This window comes from Vulpes vulpes, chromosome 12 (genome assembly GCF_048418805.1).
Source record: "Vulpes vulpes isolate BD-2025 chromosome 12, VulVul3, whole genome shotgun sequence".
Lineage (NCBI taxonomy): Eukaryota > Metazoa > Chordata > Mammalia > Carnivora > Canidae > Vulpes > Vulpes vulpes.
In genome coordinates, this window is record NC_132791.1 from 34,082,360 (window position 1) to 34,097,953 (window position 15,594).

A 15,594-nucleotide genomic window follows, 5' to 3' on the forward strand; every position below is an offset into this window, starting at 1 on the left:
TCCAAAGATACAAATGTAGTGACCTGAAGGGCACCTGCACACCAATGTTTATAGCAGCAATGTCCATTATAGCCAAACTGAAAAAAGCCCAGATGTCCATCAACAGAGAAGTGGATAAAGATGTGATATTCACACACACCATAAACACACACACACACACACACACACACACACACACACACAATGGAATACTACTCAGCCATCATAAGAAAATAAAATTGATTATTTGCAATGATGTGGATGGAACTAGAGGATATTATGCTAAGTGAAATAAGTCAATCAGAGAAAACAATTATCATGATCTCACTCATATGTGGAATTTAGGTAACAAAACAGGATCAGAGGGGAAGAGAGGAAAAATAAAACAAGGAGAAATTAGAGAAGGAGACATCCATAAGAGACTCTTAATCACAGGAAAAAAACAGGGTTGCTGGAGGGAAGGGGTGGGGGATGGGAAAACTGGGTAACAAACATTAAGGAGGGCACATGATGTAATGAGTATTGGGTGTTATATAAGACTGATGAATCACTGACCTCTACCTCTGAAACCAATAATATATTATATGTTAATTGATTGAATTTAAATAAAAGTTTTAGAAAAGAAGTAAAAGTGAAGACATTTCTACCAACCTTACCAAAAGAATATATTATATGTTAATTAATTGAATTTAAATAAAATTTTTAGAAAAGTAAAAGTGAAGATATTTCTACCAACTTTACCAAAAGAAAAAAGATTATAACAAAAAACTATGAGAAACTGTGTGCCAACAAGTTAATTAATCTAGATGAAATGAACAAAATCCTAGAAACACACAAGTTAGTGTGACAAGGAAAGAGATTGAACCAAAAACCTCCCAATAAAGAAGAGTCCAGGCCCAGATGATTTCATCAGTAAACTGTATCAAACACTTAAAGAAGAATTAACATCAATCCCCAATTTCTTCCTAAAAAAACAGAAGTGGAGGGAATATAGTTAATATAGTTAATTCTTGGACAACACAGGAGTTAGAAATGCTGACTCCCATCCCCTAAAAAATCTGCATATAACTTTTGACCCCCCACCACCAAAACTTAACTACTAAGTTAAGTAGTCCTGTGAACTGAAAGCATTACCAATAATATAAACAGTTTATTAATACATATTTTGTAGGTTAAGATAGAAAAAAGAAAATAATGACAAAAGAGAAAATACACTTACAGATTTTATGTACTTACAATATTTATACACTTTATACATTTACAGTATTTTACCAAAAAAATTCTGCATATAAGTGGACATGTGCAGTTCAAACCCCTTATTATTCAAAGCCCAACTGTACAACTTATCTCATTCTGTGAAATAGGCATTAACCTGATGCCAAAAGCAAAGACACCATAATTAAAAACAAAACAAAGCTATAGACCAATATTTGTTATGAATATAGAGTGGAAACTCCCAGCAAAATACCAGTAAACCAAATCCAACAGCATATTAAAAGGATTATTCATGACGACCACACAAGATTTATTCTAGGAATGCAAGTGTCATTCAACATAAGAAAGATTTGGATATCTCCAAAGATATGCTCCAACAAAAATAATGTAATTGACTACATTAATAGAATGAAGGGGGGGAAACACATGATCATTTCAATTGATACATAAAACTTTTAATAAGATCCAACACCCTTTCATGATAAAAATACCCAGAAAATTAGGAATAGAATGGAATTATCTTAACATGATAAATGATGTTTGAAAAAAATCACAGTGAATACTAAATTCAAAAGTAGAGGACTAAAAGCCTTTTCCCTTATAATAAAGAACAAGACAAGAATGCCCATTTTCACCATTTTGTATTGTCTGTTCTAGCTAGAGCCATTAGGCAAGAAAAATAAATAAAAGGGATCCATATTGGAAAGAAGTAAAACTAACTCAATTTGCAGATGACATGATTCTAGATATAGAAAAACAGTTCAGTAAAGTTGCAGAGTGTAAGATAAACACACAAAATTTAATTGTATTTCTATATCCCAGCAATAAATAATCTGAAAAGGAAATTAAGAAACAATTCTACTTGCAATAGTGTCCAAAAGAATTAAATACCTGGGAGTAAATTTAATTGTGGTGAAAGACACATACACTGAAAAGTACCACCATTGCAGAAAGAAATTAGAAATCTAAATAAATGGAAAGACATCTTATGTTCATGGATTGGAATTCTTAATACTATAAAAATGACAATACTATCCAAAGCTATTTATAGATTCAGCATAATCCCTATCAAAATCTCAACGCCTTCCCACCCCCCAGCTCCAGAAATGGAAAAGCTGGTTCTCAAATTCATATGGAATTGTAAGGAGTTCCAAAGAGCTAAAACAATTTTTTCTTTCCTTGGAAAGAAAAATTTGAAGAACTCATACACACCAATTTCAAAATTTACTACAGAACTACAGTAATCAAAACAATGTGGTATTGGCAAATACCACACTAAGGATAGACATATAAACAAATGAAATAAAACTGAGAGGCCAAATATAAACCCATATATTTAGAGTCAAATATTTTGTTCTTTTAATAGAAAGTTTGGGGAGAGGGGGAGAAGGAGAAAGAGCATATCAAGTAGACCTGGTCCTGAGCATACCCGATGCAGGGCTCAATCTTACAGCTCCAAATCAAGAGTTGAGCCCAAATCAAGAGTTGGACATTCAACCAACTGAGCCACCCAGGTGCCCCTGGCCAAATGATTTTTGATAGGAGTGTTAAGACCATTCAATGGGAAAAGAATATTCCTTTCAGCAAATGGTTCCAAGACAGCTGGATATCCACATATAAATAAGGAAATAGGACCCTGACCAAATACCATATACAAAAACTGACTCAAAACAGACCAAGGACCCGGACGTCTGGATGGCTCAGCGGTTGAGCATCTGCCTTCGGCTCAAGGCGTGATCCTGGAGTCCCGGGATGGAGTCCCACACTGGGCTCCCTGCATGGGGCTTGCTTCTCCCTCTGCCTATGTCTCTGCCTCTCTCTCTCTCTCCTCTCTCTGTGTCTCTCATGAATAAATAAATAAAATCTTAAAAAAAAAAAAAACAGACCAAGAACCTAACCATAAGAATTAAATCATAAAAGTCTTAGAAGAAAACATAGAGGTTAATCTTCATGACCTTTGATTTAGCAATGAATTCTTATATATGACACCAAAAACAGCAACAAAAGAAAAAAATAGATATATTGGAGTCATCGAAGTTAAAAACTTCTCTGTGTCAAAGAATATTGACAAAGTGAAAAGACAACCTAAGAATACAAGAAAATACTTCCAAATTGTGTATCTGATAAGGGTCTACTACCCAGAATATACAAAGAACTCTTATAACTCAACAACAATCCATTTTTTAAAATGATCCAAGGACTCTGAAGAGATAATTCTCCAAAGAAGAGCTACTACAAATAGCCAACAAGTACTTGAAAAGATGCTCAACACCATTAGTTATTAGAGAAATTCAAATCAAAACCAAATGATAGCACTTCACACTCAATAGGATTAAATAATAATAATAAATTAATAATAATAAATTATGGAAAAGAACAAGTGTTGGCAAAGGGTGCAGAGAAACTGGAACCTTCAAACATTGCTGGTAGGAATATAAAATGGTACTGCCACTTTGGAAAAGCAGTTTGGTTTAAAAAATTACACAGAATTACTCTATGACCCAGCAATTCCACTTATAGATATATATACCCAAAAGAATTGAAAACAGGTGTTCAAAGACTTGTACACAGATCTTCATAGCAGCACCACTCATAATAGCCAAAAATGACCCAAATGTCCATCAACTAATGAATGAATAAAGTGTATATCCATTCAATGAAATATTACTTGGCCTTAAAGAGGAATGAAATATTGATGCCTACTAGAACATGGATGAACCTTGAAAACATTATGCAAAAAGTGAAAGAAGCCAGTCACAAAATGCCATACACTATATGACTTCATTTAAATAAAACATACAGAACAGGCATACCACAGAAATAGAAGGCATATTAGCAGTTGCTAGGGGCTGGGGGAAATGGGGAACCAGCTGGTCAATGGGTACAAGGTTTCCTTTTGGGGTGCTGAAAATGTTCTGGAACTAGATAGTGGTGATGCTTGCACAGCACTGTGAATGCACTAAATGCCACTGAATCGAATACTTTAAAATGGTTAAAACTTGGGGTGCCTGGGTGGCCCAGCCAGTTAAGCATCTGCCTTTGGAACAGTTCACGATTTCGGGGTCTTGGGTTCGAGCTCCGTATCAGGCTCCATGCTCAGCGGGGAATCTGTTTCTCCCTCTCCCTCTCCCTCTGCCTCTGCTCCCTGGAGCAGGGACCCTGATGTGGGACTTGATCCCAGGACCCCGAGATCATGAACTGAGCCAAAGGCAGATGCTTAATTGACGGAGCCACCCAGGGGCCCCTCAAATAAATAAAGTCTTTTAAAAATAAATATATAAAATGGTTAAAACCATAAATTTTGTTACATGTATTTTTACTAAAAGAGAAAAAGAAAAAAACTCAAGAAACATTGAAAGACATGAAGCAGTCTGCAGAGAAAAGCAGAATCCATGAGACTGATACCATGCAGCCCCTGAAAGAAAGAGTAACACAGAGTTTCAATGCCTACTATCTAAGGGCATTGGTACTGGTACTCCTGGGGGCTGGGAGGAGAGTTTCTGCCCTTAGATTTCTGAGAAACCTATGACGCCCTGCAATCAATATTTTTACTTCTGAATCAGTTGAAGTTAGTCATTGCTTTCCGTAATAGAAAGTGCCCTGACATAACTGCTACCCAGCTATGCCCCCATCGTACCACTTATATTGCCCTTGCTAAGATTTCAAGTGCCATCCAAATGCCAAATGCAAGGCCGTTTTTTTCCAGTCTTTCTTTCCATACTTTTCCATGTAAAACTGTATCGTGCCCTCATTCTCGAAATAAATGCTTCCCTAACCTTTTGTGTTTCCCTTTGCTGAGTCTCACTGCCTGCCTCCACTTACTCTCACAGCTTCACATAGCATTCATATATTGATGACGAGTAAATTCACACTTCTCATCCAGGCCTTTCCTGATGTTTTACATTCTTATTTCCAACTAGAGCCATCACAAAAATCAGCACATTGTCTTTTTTTAAAAAAAAAATTATTTATTTATTTGATAGAGAGCACGTGTACATGACCGGGGATGATGGGGGAAGGGCAGAGAGAGAGAGAGAAGCAGACCGCCCCTCCATGCTCAATGGGGAGCCCAACTCGGAGCTCAGTCCCAGGACCCTCAAAAATCAGAAGGTTTTCTTAGGCTAGTCACCAACTAACCTGCCTCCTTACCTTTGCCTCTGCCAACTTGGAAAGGTAAAACTAGTAGTTTACCTTCCAGTGATGTTTCTCTCCCAACCCAACAAATACTTTCTTGCTTTTTGAAAATGTTAAAAGCTTAACACACCTGCCACTCTTCTAGGCTATCAGTAACTGAAGCTTTCTTTCTATCCCATCTTAAGATGGGATACTAGCAGTACAGGAAGTATTAGCAGGGGATTTACCATTGCTACTACAAAGAAAGGAATTTCCGACCAAAAAAAGTAAGCATATTCATAAAAAAATTCATTCTTTCAATCACTGAGTAGTAGACACCAGGCACTGTTCCAGACAGTGGGTAGAGTGTTCAACAAGACAAAACAAGTTCCTTTGCTAATGGAGCTTATATTCTAGAGAGAAGACACACACAGACAAGGAATAATCAAGTGCGATAATAATAACAATGCCATGATACGAATGAACTAGTTGTCTACTCACATAATCCCATCCTGACTACACACATGGCACAACTGTTCCTACACAATGTAAGTAGCAAATCAGTCTTCGATTAGACACACACACACACACACACACACACACACACACATACACACACACAGAGTAAAGCTAAGCTGCGTTTTCAGGGGTCATTTTGGCATGCGATTCTCAGAAATGACCTAGCAGACAGTCTACTAAATATCTGTGCATAGAAATTCTTTTCTCTCCTATTAAGGACATGAATCCAATTGTATATTGGAAATCCTCAATGCACAAGCAGATTGCTTTAAATTTTTTTTCTCAGATCAAGTTCTCAAAATTACAGAAAATTTTATTCCAGGTCCTTCTGTAGAATTCACTACAGAAATTTTGCAGTTTCCAGAGGACCAAGGGACTCAGGAAAGACACTTTGTCCTCTAATACTAGAACCCAGTGCAAAATATGGACATTTTACACATACACACCACCATATTTTATTGTTTAGACAATAAGTTCTCCCTTGACAGGACAATATAACTTGCACCAATAACTGCACTTTGCATGTTGCTTCTATATTCTCTAGAATTGACCTGATATTACAAGCAAGTGTGGGAAACAAGGAGAACTTGTTGGGCAGCCCAGGTGGCTCAGCTGTTTAGCGCCGCCTTCAGCCCGGGGCCTGATCCTGGAGACCCGTGATCGAGTTCTGTGTCAGGCTCCCTACAAGCTCCCTGCATGGAGCCCGCTTCTCCCTCTGCCTGTGTCCCTGCCCCTCTCTCTCTCTCTCTCTCCGTCTCTCTCTCTCTCATGAATAATGAATAAAATCTTAAAAAAAAAAAAAAACACGCTCTCTGTGTCTCATGAATAAATAAATAAAATCTTAAAAAAAAAAAGAAAGAAACAAGGAGAACTTGTAACAAGGAACATATAGGGTTGAAAATCAAGTAAGTGCTATCAACACAATAAATCTCCCAACTTATAAGAAAGGGCACAGCGTCAGTACTGAGTAGCATAACTAGAATCACACAGAATTTTCCGCTGTATTTGCAGGGAACTAATTCTGACATTAACTGGAATGAAAGGAATTATAGTAACTGTTAGGAATGGAGAAAATATTTGGCAGTTCCACACGGGGGTGGGGTGGGGATGATGGAAAGAGAGGGAGTCCCAAAACAGGAGAAGAGAGTCACGCAGGTCCTTCCCCCAGAGATCTTTCAGCAGTGGACATAGGAATCCAGATCTAAGCAATGGGAATGATTACGTCTCCTCTTGCAGTGCTTTGTTTTTCAAGCAAGTACCTTAGAGAAAAAGAAATACTGGAATGCTTTATAGACAATGCCTTTGGAACTGAGAAGGCCTAACAGTGCTTGTTAACAGGATCCAGATGTTTTAAAATCCAGATACAAAGTTGTTTTAAATCTCTCATCCAGTTGACAGCCTCAAAGAACCTTGATATAAATGGCATATCCGAACATAATGCATTACAACAGGGCTAATTATCACACATGCTTTAGCTACACAGAGGATCACATCTCAATGCCACAACGCACATGTGTAACCCCTATGGTAAAAATCTGGTAACAACTAATAGGCTGACAGTGGGTGGTATGTCTCTCCCCCATCACAGCATGTTGCTTGCGTAGCGTGGACATATCTTTACATTCTCCATCTTCAGTATTGTTTAGAAGTAACAAGCTTAGAGTTATCTAAACACACACACACACACACACACACACAGAGCTACAGATCAACAAGTATTTGAAAACTATTAAATGCCAAGTACTCTGTTCTATGCACTTAGGATAAAACATAGGTTCTTCCTGCCCTGGAGGAAATTACAGTCCAATGGGAAAGAAAGACTTTCAACAAAGGGCCATAAATAATTAAAATAACTACTCCCATGTAAAGTACTATGAAAAACATAGCAGAAAATACAACATAAGAAATCTGAACGGGTCTGGAAACATTAGAGAATCATCCTTCTTCCCCCACTGATGTTTCCCCCAAGATGTTTAAACCAAGATAGAGGGGATCCCTGGGTGGGGTGGCTCAGCAGTTTGGCACCCACCTTTGGCCCAGGGCGTGATCCTGGAGTCCCAGGATCCAGTCCCACATTAGGCTCTTTGCATGGAGCCTGCTTCTCCCTCTGCCTGTGTCTCTGCCTCTCTCTCTCTGTCTCTCATGAATAAATAAATAAAATCTTTAAAAATAAATAAATAAAACAAGATGGAAAGGATCACTAGGATTTTTCTAGAAAGTCCTTAGAAAACACAGGTAATTACAGCATGCCTTATTTGTGGAGACTAGGAGATGCTTAGCCCCCTGCCAGAAACTACTCTAAAATCAAGACAGTAGTTGGAAATAGTTGATAATTCTGATAAGCCAGTCAGATACTAAGACTTGGTCGGATGTGCTGTAGAAGTACTTCAATAACATTCAGAATTATCAGGAACAAAAAAACATCTCTAGGCCCCTTAGCACCAGGAAGGCTGCCAGGCAGGGTGGCTGCCCATTGGAGATCGGGATCTAGAGGACAGTGGCTTCTGCAGGGCCATGGCCTAGTGGGGACAGCAGACTGTTTTCATCCTGGGGTACTCTGCAAATGAGCAGACAAAGGAAGAAAAATAGAGCCAGGTTTCTATCTACCGTCAGAGAAGAAAGTTACAAATATGAAAAGGGGGAAAAGTAGAATGAACCCCATGTTGTTGAACTGGAATGGCTTTCAATACCGGAAATACTGGTATGAACTTATGGCTTTCAATATATACAGCTAGATATAGAAATGATAGACACAAGAATTTCCTAACAACTGTTCACTAAAAAAGCCTGGGAACAGTGATCACTTGAGGAGCAAGGAGAATTTGTACCCAGATCTTTCATTCTAAATATAATTCCCCACTAAAAGGAACCTGAGCTACCTGGCTGTTACAGAACTGAGGATAATACGAGATGAGTCTAGAACGTCTTCTTGGGCCACTGGCAAGTCCCAAAACATATCCCATTAACATATCTAGAAACTGACACAAGGATTCTTTTTTAAAATTTATTTATTTATTTTTAAAGATTTTATTTATGTATTTGACAGAGAGAAAGAAAGTGAACACAAGCAGGGGGAGGGGCAGGCAGAGGGAGAGGGAGAAGCAGGCTCCCCACTGAGCAGAGAGCCCACTATGGGGCTTGATCCCAGGACCCTGGAATCATGAACTGAACCAGAGGCAGACACTTAATCAGCCTCCCAGGAGCCTCTATTATTTATTTTTAGTGAGAGAGTTAGCAGGGTGGGGATGGGGCAGAGGAGAAGCAGATACTCCCCTGAGCACAGAGCCTGACATTGGCTCGATCCCAGAATACCAAGATCATGACTTGAGCCCATGACCTGAGCCAATACCAAGAGTCCACGCTTAACTGACTGAGCCACTCAGGTACCCCAGTGACATAAGAATTCTTTTCGTACTTTCCTCCAAGCCTCCTTTTGGAGGGACGGGTGGTGATTATGTCCACTTACATGAAAGTTAAATTTTTAAAAATCAGGCAATAAAATAAATTTTATGATTCAATATCATATAACACACACATTTAGAAGGACCTATGCTGGAATACCTATTGTGGCTATCTCTAGGTGGTGAAATTATAGGATAGATTCTTTTCTTCTTCTTTATTCCATTTCTGAACTTCATGTTATATACAAGTATTCATTTCTAATAATAACTGTTAGAAGCTTTGTACGGGTAAACTATTACTAAATTAAAATACTTTAACACAGTCTTGGCAACTGATTCCATAATTTCATCAGAAAAATAGGATAGCTTTCTCATATCATTTATTCTACACTCAGAGTTCACTTATTCTGCTCCTTTGACTAGACTCATCAATAATTATATCGTATCCTAACAGTCCAAAATGACCAACTGAGAATATACCTACCTACAGTTTATGCACAAATCCAGCACTTGTGCGGATAGATCACTGACCAATGAATTCTTATCAAGAAGGAAATGCTATTCATAAAGATTTTATTAGAAGGATTTAAATATACTTTCCTCAAATAATACTTCTTACTGAACTTTAAAGCTTAATAGAAAACACAAGCTTAGAAAGCTACTTACATTCCCCAGCAACAAAACAATAAGAAAAATAATCCTAAATTATTAAGTAGAAGTACCTGATGCTAGCACCAAAAATGAACCATTATTTTTCTGAAGTACTTTTAATATACTTTAAATGTTTTATAAAAGAAATAGATATGATCTTGATGAAATTTAAATATGGCTATGAGGCTGAGAAGAAACAAAGATCAGAAATCAGAAAAAAGAATAAATGAATAGAAAAGAAGCAAAAATAAGAGTAAAAATTGAGAGTCCCAGGCAGCCCCAGTGGCCCAGTGGTTTGTGCTGCCTTTAGCCCAGGGCATGGTCTTGGAGACCTGAGATTGAGTCCCATGTCAGGCTCCCTGCACGGAACCTGCTTCTCCCTCTGCCTGTGTCCCTGCCTCTCTCTGTGTCTCTCGTGAATAAATAAACAAAATCTTAAAAAAAAAAAAAAAATTGAGAGTCCCTTAAGGGGAAAAAAAAAATCCATGATAGGAGGAAATAGAATATGAGCACATTTTAAACCTAGGATTGTGAAGAAATGTCCACAGGAATAAATAATAATGATGATGATCATTTGCCAGAAGAGGCCAAAGTTACCAGGGAAGAAAGGAGAATGTTACAGGGCAGAGCAAAAGAACCCAGTTCTACTGAAAACTATTAACAGAAGTCTTTAAAAACTAGAAGTAATTTCATCCATTTGGTTTCCAAATGGAAGCCTGTATGCAGGAATGGATGTTATGAACATCTTGTATGTTCTATCATTAGAATATTAAAATGAGGATTCAAGGGGAGAAAAGCCCTAAGCATTAGAAACTAGATGCATATATTTGCTATCTCAAATCTGATTGGCTAAAATTGATGATGCACAATCTCGTCCTGGCATAAGTGTTGATCTGGGATAACTCATCACAGTTTTCTTCCTCTCATGAGTTATAAAATAGCACACAGGGGCAACGAAGCCACGCCATCCCTAAGAGTCTCCTCTCTCCTGCCTATGCCATGGATGATTTTTATTCTCTAAAGCCATTTCTTCCTCAAAAGAGCTCACTAAAGTCGTCATCCTTCGTATCAGCAGCCCCACTGGGCTCTCATGAGTGACATCCAGACATTTAAACTCAAAAGCTGCTTCAGAAGGGAGTTATTAAAATTCAAATGAGCTGGGCATATTGAAGAAGAAAACACTCGTTTGCATGCACACCTCCGCATTTGGCCATCCCATTTAGACCCATAGAGCAGGGTCTGGTTTTGTTTTTGTAAATGGGCTTGGGAGGCGGAGGTCAGCCTCCCACGGCCCCCACTCCTCTGGGGTCATCATTAGTAATGTGTAAGGCTGAATAGATTTTACTCTGAATCTAGTCAGCAAACCTGACAAGAAGGAAGCCCTCTCCCACAACCTGAAAATGCCAAAAATCTGATTGGTAATATGGCATTTGTAATACTTCATTTATCTGTCTTAAAACAGCTTTCAATAAGACTGCAAATAACGTCACTGATGCCAGTTCCACCTGATTTTTCAATTTTAGAGCAGAACATTTCCTGTTGTGCCATGACTGTGTAATCATAAAAATGTTATGTCTAACCAGGAATTTCCCACAGGATTCAGAGAAAATTCATGCCTGCCAAGAAATATGGATCTGGGGAGTCAACATTACATTTTATTCACTAGAAGAGAAAAAGAATATCTTTCATTTTATCTGAAGAATTTTTATTTTATTTCTCATAGAAATAGCTCACATTATCATCATTTTAAACTTTTGTAAGATATCAGTGAACAAACTAAAAGCAAAAAAAATGAGCAAAAAAATCCTACATTTTTCCTGGCTATGGAAATTTTAGTTGCTCCTTTAGTAAGAATTCCATTTCCTACTAATGAAGCCATCTCTATAATGATACTATTATAAATAGACTTAATTTATGACAATATAAGCAACTCTGTTACATATCTTATGCATGTGTGTGTATAAATATATTATGTACAACAGTGATATAACTATATATCAAATTTTACTGAGAGTATATAAAAACAGTCACACTAGCTCATGACCCTAAAATAATAACTATGATTTCCGGAATTCTAGAAACTAAAAAGAATTCATCTCCAAACTCTGAAACTAGTTTATAATCTAGAAGCTGCAGGGATTACTGTATCCAGTCGGAAATCAGAGGACATGACCTTTAGCATCCCTTCCAAGAGTAAGATTTTACTCTTCTATAACCTTCATTAATCAAACATGCTTCCTCCAGATTTCTTCACTTTAATTTATTTAAAAACTTTCCCCATACCTACAACTGGGATGATCTTATCATAATACAGGCTTTGCCCAGATTGACCTAACCAGCCCAGGCAAGAGAGAAACTAGCAAATGTCAATGAAAGAATATTATATGAATGAAACTATTTCCTAAGCTACAAAATTCTCAAGTAGGATACAGTTTTCCCTCACGGTGCTGAAAAGTAGATGTGTACCAGTACGGAGCATTTATTTAAAGACTTATATGGCATTATTCTGACCCCAGTTAAAAACAAAAGGCATTCAATCTCGGTCTTCAGGTTGCTTGTGCTCTACTGTGGGTGGCAGCAACAGAATCCCAAAGGGACACACACTTGTGTTCTTTTTGCAGAGAAAAAGAACACAAGCTAAAATTAAGAACTAGAGCCAGTGATTTCAACTACACAGACAGATCATTCAAGGTTCAGGGAGAAGTCCTACTTCCAAGTCAGGTCCCAGCTGCATTTTCTCTTTTATGATCACACCCGTTCAAAATTGACAAGAAATGTGCACTCATACTTTTTGAAAAAGCCAATGAAAGATTAAGGTCTTCACAGATCTCCTGCAAGCCCCCCAACCCCCTCCAGCCCCACCCCCACCCCTGCAACCCCCAAGGTCAGTTACAATGATTCAAAAGACTACACAGTGTGTATGTTTATGTACCACTCATGGTATTTGGCCTTCTCATCATTCTTATTGCAAAGATGGTCTAGCAGACGGGGCACCTGGGAAGCTCAGTCGGTAAAGCATCTGCCTTCGGTTCAGGTCATGATCTCCAGGTCCTGGGATCGAGCCCATGGTAGAGCTCCCTGCTCAGCCTGCTTCTCTCTCGGTTTCCGTCTCCCCTTCCCACTGCTCATTCTCTCTCTCTTTCTCAAATAAATAAATAAAAGCTATATTAAAAAAAAAAAAAGATGGGGTAGCAGAAGAAAATATTCACTCCTTCAAACATAGGGCACAGAAACTTAATGCATAGGAAGTGAATAATACAATTCAAGAAATGTGCTCACTTGCCTTTTTTTCCTCCTGTAACGAAGAAGCCAATGGCCGCTCTAATAAAACTGCTCTCAGGCAAATAGCTATAGTCAGTAGGAACTGTGGAGACAGAAAATGATCAAATTAACCAGTGAACTTGGCGGGACTAATGAAGGAAAGATAATGATCTCATGCTGCCGTATCAACCTAGAGACAAAGCGGAGATGTTTACACCATTAATCTCAGCACAATACTGTGGTTGCAACTAATTCTATTAGATTAAGTGACTGCCCTTGAAGTAATCACTTAGGCTATGCAAGCAAAGCTAAAATGGAGGTAAACCTAGCAGAGACTGAAAAATCACAGGGGATGGAAATGCTACTGAAGTGGCTAAAAAAAATCCTTTCCATGCTATAACATCAATGAGCCCCAGTCTAGTGACTCTCGGTGTCTGCAAGGAGATCACCATTCTAGGGGTTACTTCAGGACATCCTGAGTCAGATAGATGAACCATGGAAATGCATCAATCAATAATAAGAGCAGCCGGTCTGTTGCTTCATAAGGCAGGGACCTCTAAGTGACCAGCACGTACACATAACCAGATGTGGCTGCTGACCTGGAACACTGAGGCAGTGACATTTAGGAGAGTTGAGTCTGGGGAGTTTCCTACATTCTTTTCCTCCCAGTCCCCCAGAACTGCTTCATGAGATGGTTTTTACTGCAACAAAATGCCTCAACTGGAAAATTTCAACAGAAACAAGTAGCTGTACTTTTCCAGACACACTATCATTTTGTTCCAACAAACCTGGGTGTGAGATGGTTAGCTACCACCTGACTTGAGTGTATGTGGGCCAGACCACGTAACCCATAACATAACAATTAAAAGTCTATGTGAAAAAGGAAAAGCCTGACATCCGCTTGCTATTTTACCAGGACATTTATGAGTATAATGCCCTTCAAAACTAGTATTACTTAAGGTTTCCACTATGACTAAGTTTGGTTTGGGTTTTTCCCCCCTTTCTCCCATTTTAATATGACAGCTTCCAGCTGTCTCAAGTTCATTATGTTGGGAATGCTGTAGAACCATGTCCTATTTCTATAGCTGGGGAGTGATTGAAAGTGAGGGGAACAGTAATTACAGAGCTACATGTTCATGGTGATGCTGTCCGTAGACTACCTGTCAGGGGATATGTGAAACTAGGTTTTAATGAGAAGTCTTTGGTACCTAAACTCTCTGGCCCAGGTCCAAGGGAGCCAGTGGGTCAAAATTCTATAAAGAGCAAGGAACAGATTCAGGTCCCAGTGTATGACAGTAATGCCTTTTACAGAAAATCTCCAAGTATGAACTTAAATTAAGCATGTGGGAATTGCAAATATTTTTTATTGCCTTTATCAAAAATGAGGAAATAGAAAAGGCCTTGTTATGTCAAGACCTAGGATTTTAATTTCAATGCCAAGGATGTGCATATCTTTAAATGTACTTACCCCATTATTTTCTTAAAAGCAGGGGCCAGAAGAAATCCACTTATGTGTGAAGAGACTTTCAATGAAATATGGGTATTCTACAAACTATAATTAGATCTAAGAAGATAAAAAGAACTCTCTTCTGGGCTTCAAGGATCTGTTCTTTCTGGATTTGTCACTAAACAAACTCTACATGTAAGCCATCTAATCTCTCTAAGCCTCAATTTCTTCATTTATGAAATATGGGGTTAGGTTGTCTAATCTGTTCTTTAAGGGAGGCAGGGAGGAAGAATGAAAAGAGCATGGGCTTTGGAGGCTGGCAGAGGTGAGTTCAACTTCATGCCCACCAACTGCTGCCACATGACCCTGGGCAAATCAAGAAGGCTCTCTACAGCCCCTTTTCTTCTGACATGAAAGAGGGAATGATAATACCCACCACTTAAGGTGGTGGCAAAGATTAATGCTTTCACCAAAGTACATGGCCCCCTGTCAGCAATCCCTCCTTCTAGTTCCAGTATTCTAAGACTCTAATCTTACCAGAGGTTCTACTCTGACTTGAGGACAGAGTGGATAGATGAAGATGTCCTAGAAGCCAGATAGCGTTTGATTGGAGACCAATCACTCCAGACACACTGATGACCTATAGATGAAAACATAACAGTTCAATGATCGAGTAAGATCCAAACTCCATTGAATAAAAGGTCACTCATAGAAAGTAATTTATCTTTTATGAGGTGGTGGCTTGTCTGGTAATGACGTTCTAGGACAAGACGTGATACCACATGTCTGGTGTACCGAGACACACAGGTGATCAACAACTGTTGTGGAATCAATCAATCAATCAATCAATCATGACAGAAGGTAGTACTGGTTGTCTCAGGTTGCACGGAGTCTGACTGGTCTCAAATGAATTGTTTTTAAAAAGGGGGGAAAATCCAAAAAGCAAAAAAAGTATTAGTTATTTAAGAATAAAATATCTCTAAAAATGGAAGGAGGTATTATTTTGTT

General features: G+C 38.5%; 1 protein-coding gene across 15 annotated transcripts in view; it reads right to left on the bottom strand.

Annotated features, from left to right (window-relative positions):
• The window catches only part of FOCAD (focadhesin), a 371,528-nt gene that overhangs the window by 38,023 nt on the left and 317,911 nt on the right, over nucleotides 1–15,594 (bottom strand). For all 15 annotated transcript variants that reach the window (XR_011995526.1, XR_011995525.1, XR_011995524.1 and 12 more), the window contains 2 exons: nucleotides 15,124–15,226; nucleotides 13,162–13,242 (listed from right to left, as the gene is read on the bottom strand). Coding sequence is in view for 10 of the 15 variants with exons in the window: in XM_072728177.1 (XP_072584278.1) it covers nucleotides 13,162–13,242; nucleotides 15,124–15,226 (184 nt within the window). In the remaining 5 variants the exon portion in view is untranslated. The remainder of the gene's footprint in view (nucleotides 1–13,161; nucleotides 13,243–15,123; nucleotides 15,227–15,594) is intronic.